The sequence below is a fragment of the Cydia fagiglandana genome, chromosome 24 (assembly GCF_963556715.1).
Source record: "Cydia fagiglandana chromosome 24, ilCydFagi1.1, whole genome shotgun sequence".
Lineage (NCBI taxonomy): Eukaryota > Metazoa > Arthropoda > Insecta > Lepidoptera > Tortricidae > Cydia > Cydia fagiglandana.
In genome coordinates, this window is record NC_085955.1 from 9910302 (window position 1) to 9936220 (window position 25919).

Below are 25919 nucleotides of genomic sequence, written 5' to 3' on the forward strand. Positions count from 1 at the left end.
TTAATGAAAAATAACTAGATGATTAAGTATGTTGACAAAATTCTCTTAAAATGGCATGTTCCATGTTTTTATTTTAATACCAGCGTTTTACCTACCAATAAAACGCTTATTAAACAACTTACTCATTCGAAGCCTATAATAAATGAGAGTAGCAACACTGATTTCCGAGACTATGTTGGTTGAAGTGCCGTTTTTCAGTACTGGTCACCCTACATTCCCGCCATTTGTTTCCGTTTAAACCCCACCATGGCAGCCATAATGGATTCTCGAATTCAAATCGAGCTTCATTGGCAATTTTGTTTTCCGACTAGACGGTTGTTACCAGAAAGCACGCTCGATATTTCTGCGTTCTGGTAAAAAATAAGTGCCTATTTTTTCATTATTCATATCTATTTATGTATATATTGAAAAATATTTAACGGTGTAACCGTTCGTATGATAGATTTTAATTAGTTTTGTTTTTCAGTACGTACGATGGGCGACGACGAGGGTAATTCCTCATCTTCAGATAGCTCGGAAACGAGCATGGAATCGGTGGATCCGTCAAAGGCCGGGCCTTCAAAGAGGAAACGGAGAGCGCCACACAAATCTTCAAAAAGGAAACGTCGAGAAGATGGTATGTTTCATAACCTCGCCAAAGAGGTGAGTGAAGTAAAACGCTTTTTATCCTCAATGGTATACCCACATGCTCCGCCGCCTATGCCCATGCCCTCGTCAAATCTTAGCTCAGACGATGGGGACGATAACATAAGCCTAAATGTCAGCGGTGAACTTTGCCCCGACAATGAAACACGTGGCGCGGGTACAACTGAATCGGCAGATTTAAGCATTAATTTACCGTTTAGTACTACTGTAAAAGAGCCGACAGTTCCTCAATCATGCCAAGCTCATATTGATTTTTTAAATAGTGTCCAGCATTTTGGCGCGCCTGATTGGGCTGACGTGCGATACGCGGAGGTCCAGTAAACTTATTGCTCAACCCCAGGTTTCATCGAAACCGAGTGTAACGATGAATTGAAACCGTACGACCGAAATATCTCGCTTAGTGTTACTGAGAAGGGCTTTGCCGCCATTACTCAGGCATTAATCAAACAAAAGGATTCGTTGCAATCTGGGTTAGAGTCTTTACTCTCGTGGATTTCCTCATCTACTGAAGATGTTACTGTAGCTGTTTTAAGAGAGAAACTTAATGAAATTTTTATTGCTGGGCCGTTTAATAAAATTTCCGTGGACCTTCTCCAAATGGCATGTGGACATAGAGCAGATCTAATTCAACAAAGACGCGACGGTATTCTGAGATACGTCAAGGACAAATTCGTTCGCGCGAGCCTTCGTAAGATTCCGCCAACTTGCGAAGCGTTATTTGATAAGCAATTGCTATCAGCCGAGCTGGAGAAAAACGGCGGGGTTGCGAAAACCCTTTGGCCGTTACCAAGTCAAACTCCATCAAAGTCTAACTGGCCGGCTGCGCAAGCCGGACCGTCTCGTGCTAGACAGCCCGCGCAGGGCTCAAACAATTATCCTAATACGGGCTATTTTGGCAAACCTTTGCCAACTCCACCAGCGCATGGTTTCCCATACTACCAATATCCTCCGCAAGGATATTTTATGAGTGTTGCTACTCTCATTTATTATAGGCTTCGAATGACGTACAGTTGGTTAATATAACCTGATTCTGTGTAAAATTTGAGTTATTGATCTGTAATTATCTCAAAGGTACATTACGTGTAATGAAGCGATTTGAGGCTATCCCTTGTTACGCAAGTCACGTTTATAATATAATGATGATATGATAATGATTGATTCAAAAGACGTTAATTATAAGAGGGAGTTAGTTCTTTAGAAAATCATTAATTTATATAACTTTAATCAATAATTTATAAAAATGTGTACATATTATACAACTAAATAAATATATAAATTAATATATGTCATCCATGCAATTCGGACCAGAAGGAAAAACTTGATGGCAGCGCTACGGCAAAAGTCGGAATTAGTTTATCGCCATATTTTGTGATGGCCACTGATATTTATAGATCGTAAGGGTGTTGTTTTTTATCAATATTAAATGCTCTAAAATGGAGGAAACTAAAGTTATTTACTACATAGACGACGAGGAGACGCCGTATTTAGTAAAAATTCCCATATCCCCGGAGAAAGTGACGTTAGTAGACTTTAAGAACCAGTTGAATAGGCCGAACTACAAATTTTTCTTCAAATCTATGGACGATGATTTCGGTGTTGTTAAAGAAGAAATTGTTGATGACAACGCTCATCTGCCGTGTTTTAACGGTCGTGTTGTGTCGTGGCTGGTGTCTGCAGAGGGCTCCAACCCGTCCGACGGCGCGTCTCAGTGCACCGACAGTAATGCAGGGAAAGCGAAGACGGCCGCCCACGGGGCTCCGTCGGCGCCTCTCACCCGGGACACCTGCACGGATACGGACAGTACGATAAGCTCCCGCCCCGGCCACAGAGCGTCCTGCGACAAATACAAATATAGAGGCTTGAGAATAAACGGTCATTCCAAGTATGGCAACCATGGTTTGGAATACGAGACTGCTTCTGTCCTTAGCTCGGACTTGGACTCTACGAGTCTCTTCGACAGCCAGTCAGAGATCACCACAACGACAGGGAGACACACAAACGCCTCAGTAGACAGAGCACTAACTGAATGCAGTAGTGTATCTCATTTACAAGTCAGTAACAGAAAAAGACCTCAGCGGAGACGGAAGAGACCACAAGTGATGTCTAGAACATCTTCCTACTCCTCTATTACGGACTCTACTATGTCCATGCACATTATAACAGTAACATTAAATATGGACACAGTGAATTTTCTTGGCATCTCAATAGTGGGACAGTCAAATAAGGGGGGAGACGGGGGGATCTATGTTGGGAGTATTATGAAAGGAGGTGCGGTGGCCCTGGATGGAAGAATAGAGCCTGGAGACATGATACTGCAGGTAAGAATTTTATTAATAAGTTAAACATACTGGTGCTAGACACAGTCCCAGTACTTGACATCATGAAACTTAAGCCATTGTCAATAAAGGTGAAAGCAAGGTGTCATCTATTGGGGATTAGTATGTCGAGCACTAGTATAGTTGGTGGATGAGACACTTAAGGCTTCTAACGATGAACTTGCGACAATTCTTGTCTTGTTAGATTTTAGCCGCGCGTTTGATAGTATATTGATACCCGTGCTACTCAAAAGAATGAAGACCTACCCTACCTAACCTAGATGGTTCTGTTCCTATTTCTCAGGCAGAAACCAAATAGTCGAATGCCCAAACGACGAAGGTAAAATTGCTCGCTCATCCCCCCGTATGCTCGACAGAGGAGTAATCCAAGGGTCAATATTGGGTCCGACTTTATACAGTCTGTACACTGCGTGCCTTCCCGAAGTTATCAAAAATTGTTCGTACCACATGTATGCAGATGACACGCAGCTAATGAAGCATATACGCCCCACTAAAACTGACGTCGCACTTGCAATATCGCAAATTAATACCGATTTAGAAGCTGTAGCAGGTTGGTCTAATGACAATGGTCTTATCATTAACCCTAAAAAATCTGTCTTCATTATTTTGGGAACAAAAAAGCAGATTGCTAAAGTACGTGAACTTGAAATCGACTTGCGAATATCAGGGCTGCCTATATCAGAAGAGAGACAGGTTAAAAATTTAGGCATCGTAATGGAGGAGTCGCTTCGATTTGAAGCCCATATAAACTCTAAAATACCAAAATGCTATGGTGCTCTAAAATCATTATATAAGCTTAGACCCTACCTAACACAAAATGTTCGCGAACGCTTGTCAGATGCGCTAGTTTTATCCCAACTGGATTATGGAGACGTTGTATATGGGCCTTGCATAAGAAAAAGAACAGAACGAGCGATTCAACGTGTACAAAATTCATGCATACGTTTCTGTCAAGATATCCCTCGCCGCTCACATATTAGCCCTTACCTTAATAAAGCGGGTAAACTGAATATGTCACACAGACGAATATTAAAGCTTGCGTCAATGGTATTTACGCTTAAACAATCTGGTATTCCACCCTATCTCGCGTGTAAACTTGAATGGAAGCCAAACCGAAAGTTGAAAGGTCTGCGTGAGCAACAAGAGCGTATCTCCCTTCCATTGCTCCGGCTTCAGTCATTTAGAGGCAGCTTTCGCTATGCTGCGTCTAAATGCTGGAACAATTTGCCGCCACCAGTAGTTAACAGTAAGTCCCTGGCGGTTTTCAAACTACGTTGCAAGGCTTATTTGCTGGACCTCCAAAAGAATGTAACATACACTTTTGGTTGAGTGACCTGCTCTATAGATATTTAATTTTAGTAAAGTTAGCACTTTTTTATCCACTGCACATTGTTCGGTTTTGCTATCTTGTCCTACATGTAATAAATAGTGTAAATGTTTTTACTGTCCTTAGCTAGATACAAATACGGCGGTGGCAGAATAACAGCGTCCGTTGCTGCAAGTCTTTAAGGCCGCTGTGCCCCGAAGCCTTCTGGCACAGACATAAGCTGAGCCACTTACCTTTTCAATTAGTTTGTAAGCATTATCGTGTACTTTTATTATGTACCTATGTTCAAACTTTTTGAATAAACGTCTTTTATTATTATTATTATGTTCGTCCTTTACATAATCTCGGGACCATGGGGTCCCGGACATTTGGAAGGCGTGCGTGGAGCCAAAGCCAACACGCAGAGGCCCCTTGTAAAAAGACAATTTACTCTAAAAGGTGATGTGACACCACCCGACGATTATCCCTGTATGCACTATAGTAATGCACCCAAGGATAACCCCCGGTTAGTGTAGGACTATTGCAATGATAAGAAACAAAAGAAACTGGGCTATTGTGTTGAGATGTTAGTGTACTGGTAACCGGTCTATGGAAATACTATGGCACCTGCCCCAATCTATGTTTAAAAACACGAAAAAGATGGACAGGTGGTGACTCGCCAACTCACTATATGGGTCCCCGAAAACGGCCGCTCGCACGGAGCGACAAGGGGACAACATCACGTGAGCGGCTCAGGGCGTGGAGAGGTGTGCACCGCTTTCTACCCAGCAGCCACTGTGCCAACTCGCGTCTTAGGCATGTTTCACTTCCGCCCTGCGAGCATATAGCTCTGACACCCCACTCTTGACGGCCGGTTAAGGCAAGCCAGAGGTGAGAGTCCTGCGGCCCCTGCTCAGTGTTCACTCCAGCCGGCCAATGAAGGCAAGCTGGAGAGAGGGGCCTGACCGACTCTCGGGGGTATGGGACCCAAGGGACGTCACTTCCCATTCAGCTCGCCACAAGCTGCCCTGGGGGTTTATTATTATCCTTTATTTATTTATCGTCTTAGGTTAGGTATTTTTATAATATGAATATAAAAGTAAAATATAAAAACACTTACAAAACAATAAAAATACATATAAACACATTATAAAAAACCTAACCTAGGGTGCCGCCAGCAGCGGGGCAAGGCCCAAGCTACCGGTGGTCAGGGCTGCAGAGAGAGGAACCGACGTACTATCCGCGCCGTGTCCAAGATCACCGCCTTCTGCATCTGTCCCTTGATCCAACCACCTAGCGAGAGTCTCTCGAGATGTTGGTCGAGACTCTTCGCTATTAAACCGTTCACTGAAACGACTATCGGGACAATGATCGTCGAATCAACATCCCACATGGCGGTTATCTCGTGAGCCAAGTCTAGGTACTTACTTATTATTATTATCTCTTTATTTATTTATCGTCTTAGGTTAGGTATTTTTATAATATGAATATAAAAGTAAAATATAAAAACACTTACAAAACAATAAAAATACATATAAATTATTATTATTATTAGTATGTTTACCTTATTATACAAAATATTATGTTTACATATGTACTTTTTTTAGGGTTCTGTACCCAAAGGGTACAAAAGGATTACTATTACTATTATTACTAAGACTCCACTGTCCATCTGTCGGTCCGTCTGTCTGTCTCTCACCAGGCTGTACCTCATGAACCGTGATAGCTAGACAGTTGAAACTTTCACAGACGATGTATTGCTCAGGATGTAATGTGAGTCTTATGTGACACAGGATCTATCATTATGACATTACTGTCAACGATAGGATGTTGTTACTATAGCCATGGGAGTGATGGGAGTGGTGGATATATATTATGTATTGTGATGATATAAAGAATAAGATTTTGGTAATCTGAATTATATTGTTTCTTTAAAGAAAATAAACTATGGTATTTATTACATTATTATTTGAATGACATCCATACTAATTACTAATATTATAAAGGCGAAACTGTTACCTTTTCATGCTTAAGCTGCTGAACCGATTTAGTTTTGGTATACAGATAGTTTGAGTCCCAGAAGGACATAGGATAGTTTTTATATCAGAAATCATCCCTGAAGAGAGTGCAAAGGGGGGTGGAATTGAAAGAGATAATGAATTGCCTAATAATAACAAAGGTAATCTTTAGAGATTTTATCAGTTACTTTTTAGTAAGTGTGAAAATAGTTATTTATTATTCAAGTACGGAAAGTAGGAAATTCGCAACGAGAGGCGGTAAATTAAAACACAACCGAATGGAGTGTTTTAATTCGTCAGGAATTGAAGTAAGCAATGCGAGAATTGAATGATTGCTATTAGCATTATCCAGGCGCTATACCTACTTTAGCTGCTGTCACTAATTAATTCAACGCAGACGTAGTCGCGGGCAAAAGCTAGTATTATAATGAAATTACATAGGGGTCATCCATTAATTACGTTACACGAATTTCTAGGTTTTTTGACCCCTCCCCCCCCTCCTTGTCACACTTGGTCACATTTGGCAAACCCCTCCCCCCTAGTGTGACGTCACCTAAGTATTATTAATATTTTATCAAAATATTTTTTCGATATAAATATTAGTAATTTTATAACCCAAAATTGCTTAGGAAAGAAAATTAAATGATTAAAAACGATTATCGTTTTAAAAACTTGTTGTTTAAATGTACAGCGAATAAAATAACTTTAATAAATTTTCGGTTACTGATGAAGTTAAAGTGACGTCACAAAGTTTGTGTCTCCCCCCTCCCCCATGTCACAATATGTCACATTTTCTTGACCCCCTCCCTCCCCCTAAACGTGTGATGTAATTAATGGATGACCCCATACATGTGAAACAAACTAAATCAAAATTATTTCAATTATCTGAGCGATGGTTGTAAATAATTCGCCTTACCCCCCTTATTCATAAAACTTGGGCCTGATTTAAGCATTAAGTCCGCCATTTGTAGATTTTATTATTGTGCAATAAAGTTTAGATAAATAAATAAGTTAAAATTACAGATAAAGACATTGAGGTTAGGATTAGCTTATTGAGGTGTGTAGAGCGTTTATAAATACATACATACATACATATAATCACGTCTATTTCCCGGAGGGGTAGGCAGAGACCACGGATTTCCACTTGCTATGATCCTGACATACCTCTTTCGCTTCCTTCACATTCATAACATTCCTCATACACGCTCGCCGGTTTAGGGTGCTCTTGAGCTGGCCTTTCGTCGAAAGAAGGCTGACAAAGAGAGTGTATGAAGGAGAAGTGGAAGTGGGAGTTGGAAAGGGTAGACCTCGGCGGACTTTCTCTGATCAGATCGGGGAAATCCTGTTTATGAATAAGCGCCTTAGACTATACATATTAAATAAATGTTAGAATCTTTTTGCACTTACTATGCAAGAACTGCCTACAACCCACAGAAATACCCCTTGAAACCCCATTGTATTGGTACCCTATTGTCCTACAGCCCTACAGGTAATATTTAAACAATGGTTACTACTTTCCATGATTCTATTCTTAACTTGTGCAATGCTCATTTATTGTCAACTTCTATTATTTTTAGTTTACCAGATAGATAAGCTGTAGCAAAGAGAATAAAGTCTATAGTGAGTAAATTATGTAGCCACTGTAAAACTGCCATCTTTCGACAGAACATGAAACTGTTAGAACGCCATTTGACTTTGATCTTTATTTTTTCACTGATATGTGTTAACTTATTAAATATTAGGGCCCCCCCACATCTGGCGTCTTTCGAGCGTCGGCGTCTACAATTCTATGGCCGACGTCGACGCAGCGTCGACGCAACTGCGCAGCGACGTCATTTTCCATAGCGCTGGACCGACGCCGACAGACGCCGACGCTCGAAAGACGCCAGATGTGGGGGCCCTTAATATTGACGCCATCTACTCGAGAGTAGGCTGAAGGTTCTGGCGCCATCGCGCGAGAAATTACTAATTAGGAGACCATATATTGGATGCGTACTCTAGTACACTACGTACATAGGTAAAATAAACCACTTTTATACAGTCAGGGTCGTTAAATGCCTTAGGGCCCCCCCACATCTGGCGTCTTTCGAGCGACGGCGTCGGTCCAGCGCTATGGAAAATGACGTCTGATTCTTGTAAGCTTTGTTTATTATATTATCAATGTGATCTGACATCAACATTTTAGTAAGGTTATCCAGGTTATGGATAGGTGCGCCCTGTAGCCCGGGCGTAAGAATACGGCTACGGTATCCCCTGCCTGTCGTAAAAGGCGACTAAAAGGGGTTCTCGGGGTCGGAGACGGTCAGCTAGGGACTGCGACCAAAATAATAATAATAATAATAAAGCTATTAACAGCCACTGGGTAGAAAGCGGCGCACACCTCTCGACACCCCTGAGCCGCTCACACCGATGTTGCTCCTGGTCGTCTTTACGACGGCAGTTTCAGGGGCCCATCTAGTCAGCGGCGAGTCACCGCCTGCCTCGATGACGGTGTTAACATTGTTATGGCAGGTGTCCGGACCACTTTTACAATAGCCCAGTCTCATAGTCCACCCAAACTTCAATCCATAGACCGGTATACTGTTCTCTTTTTCTACAATAGTCCCAATGCCTGCTGAGACCGGTTCACGGGTGTCTATTGTTGCACCTGTGAACGGGTTCCAGCAGGCGTTCTACATGACATAAAAGCTCTCCAAGGGGCCTCTACGTGTTGGATCTGTGTCCCCACGCAAGCCTATCAAAAAACCGGGATTATAGGCCCGTGATATCCAAGGAGATAATAATAAAAAAAAAAGAGAGGACCCTCAAAGAGGCATAGGACGGCACTGGCGCGTTCACTGGAGATCCCAGAGCCGTCCGAAATGCGCTGAGAAGGACTACTGGGAGGTTTTTAGTCGGTGAAAGTCCGACATAACCTCCGCGCTGTCCCTGCGGTGCGGAGGTATCCATAACGGATTTTCCTCCAAAAAAAAAAGTTACGGATAGGTAAGGTCAGGTTTGTTTTATGGCAATCCTGAAAAGTAACACTTTCTGAGAAAAACCTAGTAGAACGAATACTCGTATAATTTATTTATTTATATTATAAATCTTAAATCTTCTCAAGGCACAGGTGTAGGGTTGGAGCCGGTGTAGCTTTATTTGAAGTTCATAAGCGCACTGTAATATGCCTTCTTGAATAATAAACTATCTGTATGTAACTGTACATAATTAGGCATTAAAAAACTCGTGTGATCCTTTTAAGAAACTCACTTCGTTCGTTTCTTAAACCCACACTCGTGTTTTAATGCCTTACATTATGTAGCAGTCACATAAACTACTATTATCTTAATATTGTCTTCGGTTACCGCGATAGTTACTCGTGAAATAAAACTATTGAAACGGATTATATCGCGTATATTGAATTCATCTGGACGTTTCGAATCCTTTACAGCCCGCCCCACCCGCAGTCACTCGTTGACCACGAACGCTGTATAGGGTTCGAAACGTCGGGATGAATTCTATATGTCAGCGGCCGATCGTAAGATCGGGCAAATCGTGAAATTCCTAGGCATATCGTGAAACGTGAAAATCTTTGACTCATTCTCTGAGTCGACGGAGCCCCGCGACTGGGCTCCTATTTCTGGGCAGTTTACCCTTCGGGCATATGAAGCAACCTAACGGACCTATCCTACCTATATATTGGTTTAATGTGACTATCGTCAAAACATTACACAGGAACATTACGATCTGCCTAACCTTACGATCGGCCGCCGATATATATACGCGATATAATCCGTTTCAATAGTTTTATGATCTAGCCGCCTAGAGACCTATAATAAGGTCTCCGGTTCCATTCTAATTTGAACCTTATTTTTGACATATCCAAATTGCATTTTTCTTGGAAAGTTTTGACGTCTGGGCGGCTATAATTCGTTTTTTTAGCATTAGAAATATGGTACACAATCTTGATGTGTCTTTTAATTGAAAAATACATTTTAAAAATAAGTTACGGCAAATATGTAACAATTATGAATCTAATACGATCATTTATATTCTTCTGCTTTCATAAGTAATAGTTTTTGATTTTTGAAAAGCGTTTTTCAATTAAAACTCTCGGCTAGTCTGTGGCCACGAGTAAACCCATGCATAATAAAAAAAAATAAAAAAAATAAAAGACATGTCAAGATCGCTTACCTTCTTGCAAGTTCCTTCTAATGCTAAAAAACCGGGCAAGTGCGAGTCGGACTCGCGCACGAAGGGTTCCGTACCATAAAGCAAAAAAAACGGAAAAAAATGCAAAAAGAAAACGGTCACCCATCCAAGTACTGTACGGTACCCCTCCCGACGTTGCTTAACTTTGGTCAAAAATCACGTTTGTTGTATGGGAGCCCCATTTAAATTTTTATTTTATTCTGTTTTTAGTATTTGTTGTTATAGCGGCAACAGAAATACATCATCTGTGAAAATTTCAACTGTCTAGCTATCACGGTTCGTGAGATACAGCCTGGTGACAGACGGACGGACGGACGGACGGACGGACAGCGAAGTCTTAGTAATAGGGTCCCGTTTTACCCTTTGGGTACGGAACCCTAAAAAACGAACTATAGAGGTTAAATGTTTGTCTTTATTTTAGGTGAACGATGTGAACTTTGAAGACATGACGAACGACGAGGCGGTGCGTGTGCTGAGGGAGGTGGTCCAGAAGCCGGGGCCCATCAAGCTGGTGGTGGCCAAGTGCTGGGACCCCAACCCCAAGGGGTACTTCACCATACCGAGGACGGAGCCCGTCAGGCCTATTGACCCTGGTAAATTCTATTTAATTTAACTGTTTTTTGTCTGGCTACGTCTGTCTGGCTGACTGGCTACTGGCTGTCGTACGAGTAATTTTTTTTTAAATGGATTTACCCTCTTGTGTGTATTGGCAGGAGTGATTTTGCCAATGGCGACGTTTTAAGACGTACCACGCACGATAAGAATGTTCGGTGAATAATTTTGATTTGGTGATAGGAAATGTGCTGGGAACCTAAAACAAAAACATTTATTGTTAGGAGTAAAATTACCAATAAATAAATCTTAGCGTGTTTATTTATGAAAAGGAATTTACTATTTACAAACAAATTTTTGCAATGTTGACATTGTCTCACTTTTTTTGGAATCTAATTACGATTTTCAGGGGATCCTATCTCGTCGCATAATAATTGATTGTCATAATGTAATGTTACGCATAAATCTCTTTTCGCATATTTTTTCTCCAGCTGAAACAGAAAGTATTTTCGAAAATATTTTGCATAGGTTGTGTAGAATAGAGTAGGTTAGGTTTGTGTTATAATTTTTCAGAAATGTTAATATTTCCAGCACAATAACTATTATGCGAAATGAGTTTTATGCGTAACATTACATTAGGACAATCAATTATTATGCGACCCAATATGGACCCGATTTTCAGTTTACAGACAACCATATTTTTTGTTCCAGGCGCATGGGTCGCGCACACGCAAGCGCTCCGCGAGGCGTACCCGCCGCCGCCGCCGTCGCTGTCGGCCCTCCCCGTGTCGTCGGTGTCGGAGCGCGGCGCGTCGGACGCCAGCACGCTGCCGGCGGGCGGCCTGGAGCCCCAACTGTCAGTCAGCTGCGACATGGCGTTGGTGGTGCGCGCCATGCTGCGGCCGGATTCCGGTCAGTTATAGTTCGTTTTTTTTTAGCATTAGAAAGAACTTGAAAGAAGTTAAACGATCTTGGCATGTATTTTAATAGAAAAACGCTTTTTAAAAATTAATAACTATTACATATCAAAGCAGAAGAATATAAATGATCGTACTAGATTCATAATTGTTACATACTTGCCGTAACGTATTTTTAAAATATGTTTTTCAATTAAAAGACACATCAAGATTGTTTATCTTATTCCTAATGCTAAAAAAAAACGAACTATAGCTACACGCCTCCTATAGTGCTATCTCTGAAATTAGAACCTGTAGTGTAGGAAATAGAGTTCATTTTGAGTTGTTGGGAAAATTAATGACCTAAGCAAAAGCGACTGTCCCAATTGAATAGGATTTAAATTTCAGCAAACTGAAGAGGTTCTAAGGTAAACGTACGGGTGCTCGACGCAGTCCCAATACATGTCATCTTGAAACTTAAGTCATTGTCAATAGAGGTGATAGCAAGGTGTCATCTATTGGGCATTAGCATGTCGAGACCAAGTACGTTTACTTTATAGGTCTTTGGGCCTTAGGTTAATATGTGCTTTACGTATTCCAGGACTGGAAATCCGCGACCGGATGTGGCTCAAGATCACAATTCCTAATGCGTTCATCGGAGCGGATGTGGTCGACTGGATCCTACAGCACGTGGCCGGGATAGCAGACCGGCGTGACGCAAGGAAATATGCCTCGCATATGCTCAAGGCACGTAAGAAACTACCAGCGTGATGGGCACCTTTGCGTCTGGAAGGGCGCGGGACGGGTTGTTTGACTGAGTTCTTGGTTGTAGCTTTGTTTTTAATTTAGTTTCGTTTATTTATTTATTTAATCTTTATTGCACATAAGGAAATGCACTGAACAAAAGGCGAACATAATGCCATAAGGCATTCTCTACCAGTCAACCTTTAGGCAAAAAGTCGAAAAGTTTAAAGTCGATTTTAATGTACAAGTAATTTATTAATTTGATGATTGATCGAGTATGTATAGGTATATGTTTTAATTTCTAATAGGTTTAGTTGTATTGCTGGTTTATGATGTAATATTTGAAGGTATAATAAAATTGAATTAATCAAAAAAAAACCTAGAAACTACTTCTAGCTAGCTTTTTAAGATATTTAGATTTATAAAAAAAAACTTGCCAAATCTTAGTTGCCATTTCCGGGATTCTACTCAAATGAGTGCCTACAGCAATTCTCAAAATGTGTAACAGAGGGCACTCAGCGATTACTATATTTATTATTAAAACACAAAAAATTCAAAATTTAAAAACAAAAACCAGCCAAGGTGACAATCGCTATCGCTAAGACAACGAAACGCTTTGTGTCTCTCTATCACTCTTCTATATTAGTGCGACAGTGAGAGTTGCGTTTCGACCGCTACGGAGATTAAGCGATTGGCATGTTGGCTACGCGGCCTGAGCACGCGCATTCATCTCGCTCACTCTTACGCTCAGAGAGAGAGAAGAACACGAACCTATTGGCTCTACTGGTCCCTAACAGTCCGATATCGTTTCCAGGCGGGGTTCATTCGGCACACAGTGAACAAGATAACATTCTCCGAGCAGTGCTACTACGTCGGAGGAGAGCTGTGTTGTGACATGGCGGCTTTGAGACTGCGTGCCCCCGACGCTGACAGCTTAGCCAGCGACACTCTAGCCCCTCTACCCAACCCGCAGTAAGTAACGCCCTGAAACGAAGTGCAAGCATGTTGGGTTAAACGCGTTGATGTCTTTTGCTCATACTGAGTAATGTTCTAATGTTACATGTAGTAAATATACCATGGTAATATCATTTCTGAGCGTACGTCGAGACTCCGTGCCCCTTAGCCAGCGAAACTGTTGCCCCTCTACCTAACCCGCAGTAAGTAACCCCCAGAAACGAAGTGCAAGTTGGGTTAAAGGCGCGTTGATGTCTTTTGCTCATAGTGGGTAGATATTACATGTAGTCAATATACCATATACATGGTATGATCATTTCTGAGCAGTAGTACGTCGAGACTGCGTGCCCCTGACGCTGACAGCTTAGCCAGCGACACGCTAGCCTCTCTACCCAACCCGCAGTAAGTAACCTCCAGAAACGAAGTGCGTGGTGGGTTAAAGGCGCGTTTATGTCTTTTACTCATAGTGACGTGCAGTACTACATCGAGACTGCGTGCCCCTGGCGCTGACAGCTTAGCCAGCGACACTCTAGCCCCTCTACCCAACCCGCAGTAAGTAACCCCCAGAAACGAAGTGCATGGTGGGTTAAAGGCGCGTTGATGTCTTTTACTCATAGTGATGTGCAGTACTACATCGAGACTGCGTGCCCCTGGCGCTGACAGCTTAGCCAGCGACACTCTAGCCCCTCTACCCAACCCGCAGTAAGTAACCCCCAGAAACGAAGTGCATGGTGGGTTAAAGGCGCGTTGATGTCTTTTACTCATAGTGATGTGCAGTACTACATCGAGACTGCGTGCCCCTGGCGCTGACAGCTTAGCCAGCGACACTCTAGCCCCTCTACCCAACCCGCAGTAAGTAACCCCCAGAAACGAAGTGCATGGTGGGTTAAAGGCGCGTTGATGTCTTTTGGTCATAGTGAGTCGATGTTACATGTAGTAAATATACCATATACATGGTTATATCATTTCTGAGCGTACGTCGAGACTGCGTGCCCCTTAGCCAGCGAAACTGTAGCTCCTCTACCCAACCCCCAGTAAGTAACCCCCAGAAACGAAGTGCATGATGGGTTAAAGGCGCGTTGATATCTTTTAGTCATAGTGAGTAGATGTTACATGTAGTAAATATACCATATACATGGTAATATCATTTCTGAGCGTACGTCGAGACTGCGTGCCCCTTAGCCAGCGAAACTAGCCCCCTTACCCAACCCGCAGTAAGTAACCTCCTGAAACGAAGTGCAAGTTGGGTTAAAGGCGCGTTGATGTCTTTTAGTCATAGTGAGTAGATGTTACATGTAGTAAATATACCATATACATGGTAATATCATTTCTGAGCGTACGTCGAGACTGTGTGCCCCTTAGCCAGCGACACTTTAGCTCCTCTACCCAACCCGCAGTAAGTAACCTCCTGAAACGAAGTGCATGTTGGGTTAAAGGCGCGTTGATGTCTTTTACTAATAGTGAGTAATGTTACATGTAGTAAATATACCATATACATGGTAATATCATTTCTGAGCGTACGTCGAGACTGCGTGCCCCTTAGCCAGCGACACTGTAGCCTCTCTACCCAACCCGCAGTAAGTAACCCCCAGAAACGAAGTGCATGTTGGGTTAAAGGCGCGTTGATGTCTTTTCAACTTTGCCCGCTTGTAAAACAAGTGACTATTGAAGGGATAAGATAAGATAATATTTATTCATTTGAAACGTATGCTAATTTGATTTATACAATGGTAATTATACAATTTATACTTAAATACTAGTTCATTCATGGATTCAGGTTATGATAGGTAAAGATCAATTTAACAACATTAATACCGATACAAATGTGTATTTTCTGTCTCTAATGGAAAGAACCCCCCACAAAATGATCGGTAATAGCCGTTCGGTCGATTTGGCTGAAATTTTGTGAAAATATAGCCTCTAATACTCTGACCAACTGTGTGAAGTTGCAACTTTAATTAATGACTAGTTTTTAAAATATGACTATTTTTATTTACAAAAACAACATAACTGCTTAGAGCGGCTGACACTTTTTTAAGAACATTGTCAATCGTTTCAGGTGTCAACCAGTGTAGTCAGTTATGTTGTTTTTGTAAACATCCCTTCAATTATAGGTAATAATAAAATGAACATGTTTTCAAATCTTTTTTTGTTTATATATCATAATTTATGTTAATTGTATTTTCATCACACCAGCTCGGAAAGGCTTACTTTGCACTTCAAAAACTGATAGCAAAGTTGCATTTTATTCACATGTGAGGCAAAGTAATCAAATGCATATTTTGAGTTGTTTTCTTACGTTTGCTGGTAAAATTTACTTTTAAATGATGATTTGGGATGATAAATATTTAATAACATTCATTTGGATTTGTTTTGGTTTGATTTTGTTTGATATTTTACATTTATTATTTGCTTCGGGTTGGTGTGGTGAAAAATGATGTGTTTCACACGGGGGCAAATTTTGTTTAACCCTCGTGCTCGTCGTGAAACCCTCGCGACGCTCAAGATTCCATTTTTGGAATCTTTCGCTTGCTCGGGTATCAATATTAGCACGAGCGGTTAAACAACAACTTTGCCCCCGAGTGAAACAAATAACTATTTTAACATTGTTTATGTTAATTGTATGTTTGTCTGTTTGACAGTATGATGGGGCCCGGCTACATGCCGTACGCCGGTTCGTACGGGTACCAGCCGATACCTTTCAAATACACGTCCTGTGTGACCAGCGAACACACCATATACGGGTTAGTTATCAATACATATTTTTTTTTATTGGGAGGAAAATCCGTTATGGATACCTCCGCACCGCAGGGACAGCGCGGAGGTTATGTCGGATTTTCACCGACTAAAAACCTCCCAGTTGTCCTCCTCGGCGCATTTCGGACGGCTCCGGGATCTCCAATGAACGCGCCAGTGCCGTCCTAGCGCTATGCGCCTTTGTGGGTCCCCTCTTTTTTAGGGTTCCGTACCCAAAGGGTAAAACGGGACCCTATTACTAAGACTTCGCTGTCCGTCCGTCCGTCCGTCTGTCTGTCACCAGGCTGTATCTCACGAACCGTGATAGCTAGACAGTTGAAATTTTCACAGATGATGTATTTCTGTTGCCGCTATAACAACAAATACTAAAAACGGAATAAAATAAAGATTTACCCCCTTATTCATAAACGTCTACTAAAGTTAACAAGCCGGTAATAATCGTTTGTCCCTTTCCGACGTATCGGTATGATGGAAAGGGACAAACGATAATTATCGGCTTGTCAACTTTAGTAGACGATTATGAATAAGGGGGTTAAATGGGGCTCCCATACAACAAACGTGATTTTTGACCAAAGTTAAGCAACGTCGGGAGTGGTCAGTACTTGGATGGGTGACCGTATTTTTTTGCTTTTTTTTGTTTTTTTTTTGCATTATGGTACGGAACCCTTCGTGTGCGAGTCCGACTCGCACTTGCCCGGTTTTTTTTTAGTCGCTGTCCCTAGCTGCGACCGTCTCCGACCCCGAGAGCCCCTTTTAGTCGCCTTTTATGACAGGCATAAAAGGCATACCGTAGCCGTATTCTTACGCCCGGGCTACAGGGCGCAGTTATCAATACACCTTACACAGATTCAACCTCTGGCCGCCCAGAGACCTATAAAAAGATCACCTGTTCCATTCTAATTTGAACTTTGTGTTGACGAAATAAAATTCCATTTAGCTTGGCGAGGTTTGACGTATGGGCGGCTAGAGGTTAAACTTTCACGATTTTTAAACATTATTAATTTGCCCAACGTGACTTAATCGCGTATTCAAGTTTTAAGATTTACCTCCGACGTTTCGAGGACGGCGTTGCCCCCGTGGTCTCGGAGAAAACTGGCTAAAGTTGACATCAACATCTTCCAGCCGCGCGAAATTTCGAGCTACTAGCAGATGTTGATGTCAACTTTAGCCAGTCTTCTCCGAGACCACGGAGGCAACGCCGTCCTCGAAACGTCGGAGGTAAATCATAAAACTTAAATACGTGATTAAGTTGTGTAATTTAATAATACTACACCCTATAGACGGAGAGCTAGCTACGGAAATAGGTTTGCAATTTATTGAGCAACGAAATCCCTCTAGTTAGTGTGCCATACTATCATTATTAATTAATTTGGGCGCCTGGCAGCTGTTCAGCGGTGGGTGTGAGAGGTGTCAAATAAATTGAAGGTGTACTCGTACAATTTATAGAGCTCTGTGTTTGGTGTGATATAATAGTTATGTATTTAATTCGAATATAACATTGCCAGGCGTTTTAATCGGGGGAACAATTATTGTTCCCCCGACACTATTACACTATTATACCCCCCTCTTGCACCCTGGCACTATTGTAGTGCCAGGTGAGGCCCAAGATGCGCGAAAAAGTGCAAAGTCATCTCATTTACTGGGTCAAATTTTATCGTATTTCGTTACCCAAAGGGTATGAAGCCGATGGTCCCGGGTTCGAATCCTGGTAAGGGCATTTATTTGTATGATGATACAGATATTTGTTCCTGAGTCATGGTTGTTTTCTATGTATTTAAGTATTTATATATTATGGACAGGACAGGTGGCACGCTCTCGTTTCGGAGGCCAAGATTCTCTTTGGATCGCTGAGCCAAAATAGTTAGTTAGTAGTTAGTTATCGTTGTCTGAGTACCCACAACGCAAGCCTTCTTGAGCTTACCGTGGGGCTTACTCAATTTGTGTACAAAATGTCCTATAATTTTTTTTTAAAGGGTGAAAACGCGACCTTATTACTGTAAGGTCATCATAAGGTTGTATTACATAATTTTACTAGATATTGTTATAAAATTGAACATGTGTGATCATCGGTATTGTGTGGTCAGGTACAACCGCGAGGAGAGCGTGCTGTCCGGCAGCGGGGGCTCCAGCGCCGGCTCCGACCACCTCACCGCCAAGGAACACACCGGTAAGGGGCTATTCATAAATTACGTCATTTCAAATGGGAGGGTCTGGATATCAGATGATGGTAGCATGTAGTATGAGGACGCGGGGTCATTCGAAGCATGATTTTTGGATGATTTGGGGGGGGGGGGGGGGCAAAAATAGATAACGTAATTTATGAACAGCCCATAACATTATTATTATTGGGTGAATCAAATTTTCCTTGTCACTAGTTGCCATGGTAACGGTCTCTTGGGTCACTCTTAAAATACTAGTTATTTCGTATTTAAATGAACTTGAATTTTTTCAATGTCAATTGCCGTCTGTGGCATTCATAAGGTTAAAAGCGGTGTTTGAACCGAATCCTCAGCCAGCGAGTAGCCTCAGCCCTACAATAATGTACCAATCAAAGAGAATAGATAGTATAGAGGGAGATTGCCAAAGTAAATTTTGTAGTCACGGTACATTTACTGCCATCTATCGACACACGATTGAAACTTAAAATAAAATTGAAAATGTATAAATTAATCAAAATATATTTACGGATAAATGATTTTAAATTTTTATTGTTCCATACTGACCCATGTTCTTTCACTGATATGTGTTAAAATTGTTAAATATCAAACGGTGTCGTCAACGCCATCTAGCCGAGAATAGGCCAAAGGTGTGTGCGCCATCTATTCGAGAATGACTTTCTTGATTCCCGAGGCACGTTTTTTTCTTAGACTTTATTTATCTTATACGGAGCTATAGTATATATCTCTGGTACCAATGTAATGTAATAATGTACTATTGTCAACCCTGATTTTCTACCTCCAGGCACACGGGAAAACGAGGCCAAGTCGGCCTCCTCTGGGTCCGGCGCTTCGGTGGCGGCCGACGGCGGGGGAGCGGGACAGGGGGGTCGCCGCTCCCACTCGCACTCCAGCGGCTCCGAGAGGGCGCAGGACCGACCCGTGCTCTTCCTATAACGGTACGGGACGGGGTATAGTCGTTCGATTTGTAATAGAGATGCACCTGATATTCGGTTACCATCTGGTATCCGGCCTATCCGGCCATGATTTTAATATCCGGCCGGATACCGGATAGTAACATTGCTTGATTTCGGAATAAACTATTTTGGATTTAAGAAACCGTCGTCATGGTCATAATCGTATTTGTTTATTATTTTAAAACAATTTAAACATTCCACTGACTCGCACGCGCACTCATTTCGAACCTAGAAATGTGTCCGCGCGAACGTTTGCGAAATGTGGCCGAATATCCGGTATCCGGCCAAACAACAATCCGTTGCATCTCTTTTGTAACTGGCCCCTAACGGCTAATCCTTGGTGTCTATTGTTAAGTAAAACCGCACTCCATACATTGTTGTTGTGATGTATTCCATACATCAATTTTGGTACCAAAGAGACTATTATTTTCGAAGTCGACACCTAGCATCGAGTAGCGGAATTATCAGTACTGCTACTTGACAATAGATGTAGCATCGACCGGAAAGTCTAATGCACAACAACATAAGACTTTCCGGTCGGTATTTTTTTCTCTGTGATGCAGGTAAGTGCGGTTTCATTTACAATAGACAAAGAGTTATCCCATAGGGGCCGGCTTAAAAGCTAACGACTATACACACAAATACAGGCAACGATAAAAGATTTTATCAATAACAGAATTTTCGACAAAGAAATCATTTTTCATAAATATTTAAACTTTATTGCAAAAAAAAATACAAAGGGCTGATTTAAGGCCTTCAGGCTTTCTCTCCCAGTCTTTTATGCTTTAAATAAATCATTAAATTAAAATGAAATCATTTGTTTCCAGGACCGAGCTCTGAAAGCTGCCAAATATAGTTAGGACTTTGCGCCCGCGCAGCGCAATACGTAAGTGTCACTATCACGGCAATAATATTTAACTGTTGTAATAGTAAAACCCGTAGGCCGGTGTCATAGAGAAATACGCATAGAGTGCTAACTCCGTACATCAGTTTAGTTACCAAAACGCTTATTTTCGTAGTTGACATAGATGTTACGTGTGTCGCGTCTGACGAAAAGTGGAACAATAGGGAATATTACGTAGAGGGCGTCACTAGGCCAATCACATGGCCTACCGTGAAACACGACAGTCGAAAGTTCGGTTTCTGCCTCTCTATCACTCTTGCCTATTCGATCGATAAAGAGGCAGATGGGTCCGTATTGGGTCGCATAATAATTGATTGTCCTAATGTAATGTTACGCATAAAACTCATTTCGCATAATTGCTGGAAATATTAACATTTCTGAAAAATTATAACAAACCTAACCTAAACTAGTAACCTACCCTATTCTACACAACCTATGCAAAATATTTTCGAAAATACTTTCTGTTTCAGCTGGAGAAAAAATATGCGAAAATCATCAATGCCATAGTGAAAACTTGTCAAAAAACTGTTTAAGGCCTAGTACGTATAAGCTTCTCTATGGTTTACTAAACAAATTAGTGCTGCACTCTGGCGGCAGAACATTGCAGTAATACTCCCTATTTATAACTAATATTATAAGCAGAAATTAGAGTTCCAGTTAATCCGGCTATAATACTAGCTGAACATTGTTGAGCATTACACTTTCCGTTCGTCGCGACATCTATTGTCGAGTAGCAGTACTTATAATTCCGCTACTTGACGCTAGATGTCGACTACGAAAATAATAAGCGTTTTGTTGACAAAATTGATGTATGGAGTGAGCACCATATGCATAGTTATATCGCTATGGTGAAACCATTAGGCCGAAGTCGACATTTCAAATGGGATTTTTAGTTTTGAGTTTAAAATGGAACTTTTTATAGAAGAAGTTAAGTAGAGTCCCTCTTGCTGCCCTTATTCATATTCATCTGGCCACCGGTAGCCAGTAATTACTAACTGGCCACCCTAAACTAAAAATGAATTCTATTCAGCTATAAACACAACTAATTTTATTATAAGGTTCCTATAACTGGCCACCCTTCAACAACTAGCCACCTTATACTAAAATGAATTCCGTTTATAGGTGAATATATTTCATTTTTAGTTTAGGCCTTAGGGTGGCCAGTGTCCAGTTATTGACGAACCCTACAACATACCATTTTAATATAAATATTTGTTATTTGAAATAAATGATAAATATATAATGTCCCTATAGTTCGTTTTTTTAGCATTAGAAAGAAGGTAAACAATCTTGACGTGTCTTTTTATTAAAAAATATTGAAAAACGCATTAAAAAATTACTTTATATCACTTATGAAAGCAAAATAATGTAAAATATCGTAAATGATTTATAATTCTAACATATTAGCTGTGACTTATTTTACAATTGTGATTTTTAATAAAAAGACATGTCAAGATCGCTTACCTTCTTCCTAATGCTAAAAAAAAACCGGGCAAGTGCGAGTCGGACTCGCGCTTGAAGGGTTCCGTACCATAATGTAAAAAAATAAATAAAAAAAAAGCAAAAAAAAAACGCTCACCCATCCAAGTACTGACCACTCCCGACGTTGCTTAACTTTGGTCAAAAATCACGTTTGTTGTATGGGAGCCCCATTTAAATCTTTACTTTATTCTGTTTTTAGTATTTGTTGTTATAGCGGCAACAGAAATACATCATCTGTGAAAATTTCAACTGTCTAGCTATCACGGTTCGTGAGATACAGCCTGGTGACAGACAGACGGACGGACGGACGGACAGCGAAGTCTTAGTAATAGGGTCCCGTTTTACCCTTTGGGTACGGAACCCTAAAAACGAATTATAGTAGGTACATACAAGAGGGACTTAACTTTTTTACCTATAATATTTGTTTTATTGTGAAGGTCTGTCCAGATGGTTTAATATATTTACGAATAATTTTGGGGCTCATTTTGTAGAGCATTCTGATAGTTTTATGATGTTAACCTTCTGGACGCCAATGACCGATATATCCGCACCGCAAGTCCCACGCCAAAGACGGATTAATCGGTCACAAACCACAGAGCAACATAGACCTACGTGCTGCCAGGCGTGGCTCACTCCACGATTTCGTCGCTTTGATACAGGTAGCTAAAACTACATCCGTTCGACCCCAATTTTGGGGTTTGCCATAAGCCGCGCGTGTAGAGATGAAAATGGCGAAAGATTCATGTTGTTTCTTTCGAAACTTTGTATCTTTCCTATAAAATACAAGTAACTTTCGAAAAAAATAAAACTGACGTTTGTCTGATAAATACAGTCATACACGTATAATACCTGTTTTATACTGTGTATTTTACAAGTTTATTTAATAATGACTTGTCATGTCACATAGAGCATAGATTAAAAATATTTCATCATAATTGATAATTTCAACCTCTTTAGTTAACTGATATCGAAATATAGTCTGAGCGGAATGAAAAGTCACTTGTTTGTATGAGAGCAAATACGTTCCGAGTCACTATTCATAAAATAATTTAATAATGCGAAAAATACAATGTATTTTACACGTAAAAAACTTAAACTTGCGAAAGATTCAATCGAAGAGCCGCAAGGAAAGATACTGTATTTTATTGAAAAATACAGGGGCCTTTGAAAGATACATGTATCTTTCATGTAATTATCATCGCTACGCGCGTGGCGCTGTCGCCTAGCGGCCATATCTGTGCTGATCGTGACTGACGCATTTTGTTAGAGTGAGTCTTCTGTACCTAGTACTATTATTTATTCTGTGGTGCTGCATAAAGTTCAATTTCAGTTTTGACACCTGCGGTGCGGATATATCGGTCATTGGCGTCCAAAAGGTTAATGTTATTTTCAATTTGGACAGACCATACATAATTTGTTTGAAGCCCAAATATTCTAATGTGGTATAAGTTAATGTTAGCCGTTATGGAGTAATACAGGTCCTGTATATAACGTGTACTGTACGCGTAGGTAAGGCTAGACCGTTTTCGATGTGGTTCCGATGTTCTATTGGATTTGGACAAGGAAATACGTTAAGAAATACATAAAAAAATATTTGACATAAAAAAGTAAAAAGAATTGCCAATATATCTATTTAGTCAACTTTTTGACTATGTAGGGTAATTCGCCAGTAACTGGCCACTTTTAGTAAGTGGCCACCCCAAACCAAAAATGAATTCTATTCACCTGTAAATAGAATTCATTTTAGTTTAAGGTGGCCAGTTATTGAAACCTATCTGTCTATATCTATGGTTAGTATATCTCAAAATTGTGTAAAAATATTGGTTGCTATATTTCAAACGTATTTAAAAATATTTTCCATAATGTCAATATCCAGAGAGGAAAATGGTGACTACCTCTGTATGGGGAAGCTGCCGTGCCCTTTCCTCTTAATGTATTTATATCAGCAGTCCAAATTCAATAGAACTAGTAAATGTCAAATTTACTCCCGACAGTAAAATTTGACAGTATTATATATAAGAATTAATCCCAAAATCTTTCCAATATTATAAAGTTCGTATTTAATGTGTAGATATAAATGAATCATGGATATATTCCCTTTTTTTATGTTTAATATGGAATTGAGTAGCATGTGCCATTGTCATTAAATTATTTTCATTTATTTTTTAAATATTTTGATATCGTTTACAAATTTATTTCGATTAGTGTTTAAACGTTTCCTAAGAGTGTTGCTGCGAATCATTAAGTTTTTTTATATGCGTACTATATTCTTATTTATAAAAAAAAATCGTTTATAAAAAGGTGGGTACTTTTTACTCACACTGACACCTTAAAGCAGCGGTCGGCAACCAGCGGTCCGCGGGCCGCATGCGGCCCGTGAACCTCTCACTCGTGGCCCGCGAGCCTCCCTGGCTATTTTGTACGTAATATATTGACAAACGACAATGTCTGATAAAGTCACAAATATTACCAAAGTGCGGCCCGCGTCAACATCGTTAACTGCTATGTGGCCCTTGGCTGCTAAAAGGTTGCCGACCGCTTAAAGCATTTAGTAACTGAAGATGTCATCGCTGTCATTTTCTTTATGAAACTGTCTGCCGGATGTTTGCGGGGGACTTAGAGAATACAGGGTGTCCCAGAATTCGACGTCAAGCCGTAAACGGATGATAGACCAAGTTATCATAAAAATACAAAAAAAAAATCAAACTCATGTTTTTTAAAAATTATGGTCACTTTAAAAATTCACTAAAAAATCCACACCCTGTAATGGTTCTTTAACTCTTGTTACTACAAATTCCATAATTAATTCTATTTTTTTTATTATTGTGTAATCTTGAATAATTACAGGGTGTGGATTTTTTAGTGAATTTTTAAAGTGACCATAATTTTTAAAGAACATGAGTTGGATTTTTTTTTTGATTTTTATGATAACTGTTATGACTTGGTCTATCATCCGTTTACGGCTTGACGTCGAATTCTGGGACACCCTGTATACCTAACCAACGGAGTGGTCATTAACAGGCGTTCCCCTCTGTCGAAAAAAGGCGGCTAATGGTCAACCACATGTATGGACTGACGTTTATCTGACATGGCTATGTTACGTATACATTTGATGTGCCCCTCCCCCGCAAAAAACGGCAGACTATTTTGTACCGAAAATTACAGACATGGCGTCTCCATTGGTTATATCCTCTAAGGCGGGGGACGTCCTTTTCAAAATCATTTCCTTCACAACTATAATCTACATAATCAACTGCAACTTTTTGTACCGGTTCCGCATTGAAAATAATTTTTTTTATTTTTTCCCATACAACCACGCTCCACCCTACTGTAGATCCTAAAATTGAAAAGCTAAGCTAACCCAAGTATACGTAGAAAATTATAAATGTATTATAATAAATAAAATTGATGTTTATACATTATTTATATGTAGTCGATGCGTATGTTTTTTGATATTGACAAATCATATCGTCTTACCCCCTTATTCATAAACGCGCTACAAATCTCAACTATAGTTCGTTTTTTTTAGCATTAGAAAGAAATTGCAAGAAGGTAAGCGATCTTAACAGGTCTTTTAATTACAAAACGCTTTTTAAAAATCTAAAACTATTACTTATAAAAGCAGAAGAATATAAATGATCGTATTAGATTCATAATTGTTACATATTTGCCGTAACTTATTTTTAAAATGTGTTTTTCAATTAAAAGACACATCAAGATTGTTTACCTTTTTTCTAATGCTAAAAAAAAGTAACTATAAACTGAAAATCGTAATTCAAGACCAAAAATGTAAGGCAATGTTGACACTGCAATAATTTGTTTGTAAAATAGTAAATCCCTTCTTAAAAATAAACACGCTAAGATAATTTATTTATTGGTAATTTTACTTCTACGATTTAAAAAAGTACTTTTATTTACTTAGTTTTAGTTAGTTAAATACAAGACGCGCTAGTAAAAAGTGGCAACATTGTCTTACTTTTTTTGGTCTTGATTTTCGATTT

At 40.3% G+C, this 25919-nt stretch overlaps 1 protein-coding gene across 1 annotated transcript; it reads left to right on the plus strand.

Annotated features, from left to right (window-relative positions):
* Positions 1-1963: 1963 nt before the first annotated feature.
* LOC134676440 (segment polarity protein dishevelled) lies at positions 1964-21400 on the plus strand. The gene is made up of 9 exons (XM_063534835.1): positions 1964-2963; positions 10918-11089; positions 11760-11964; positions 12520-12691; positions 13503-13660; positions 16285-16386; positions 18484-18566; positions 19361-19514; positions 20360-21400. Exons 1-8 carry the CDS (start codon positions 2079-2081, stop codon positions 19510-19512), a joined length of 1929 nt encoding a protein of 642 aa, XP_063390905.1. The 5' UTR covers positions 1964-2078; the 3' UTR covers positions 19513-19514; positions 20360-21400.
* The last annotated feature ends 4519 nt before the right edge of the window (positions 21401-25919 follow it).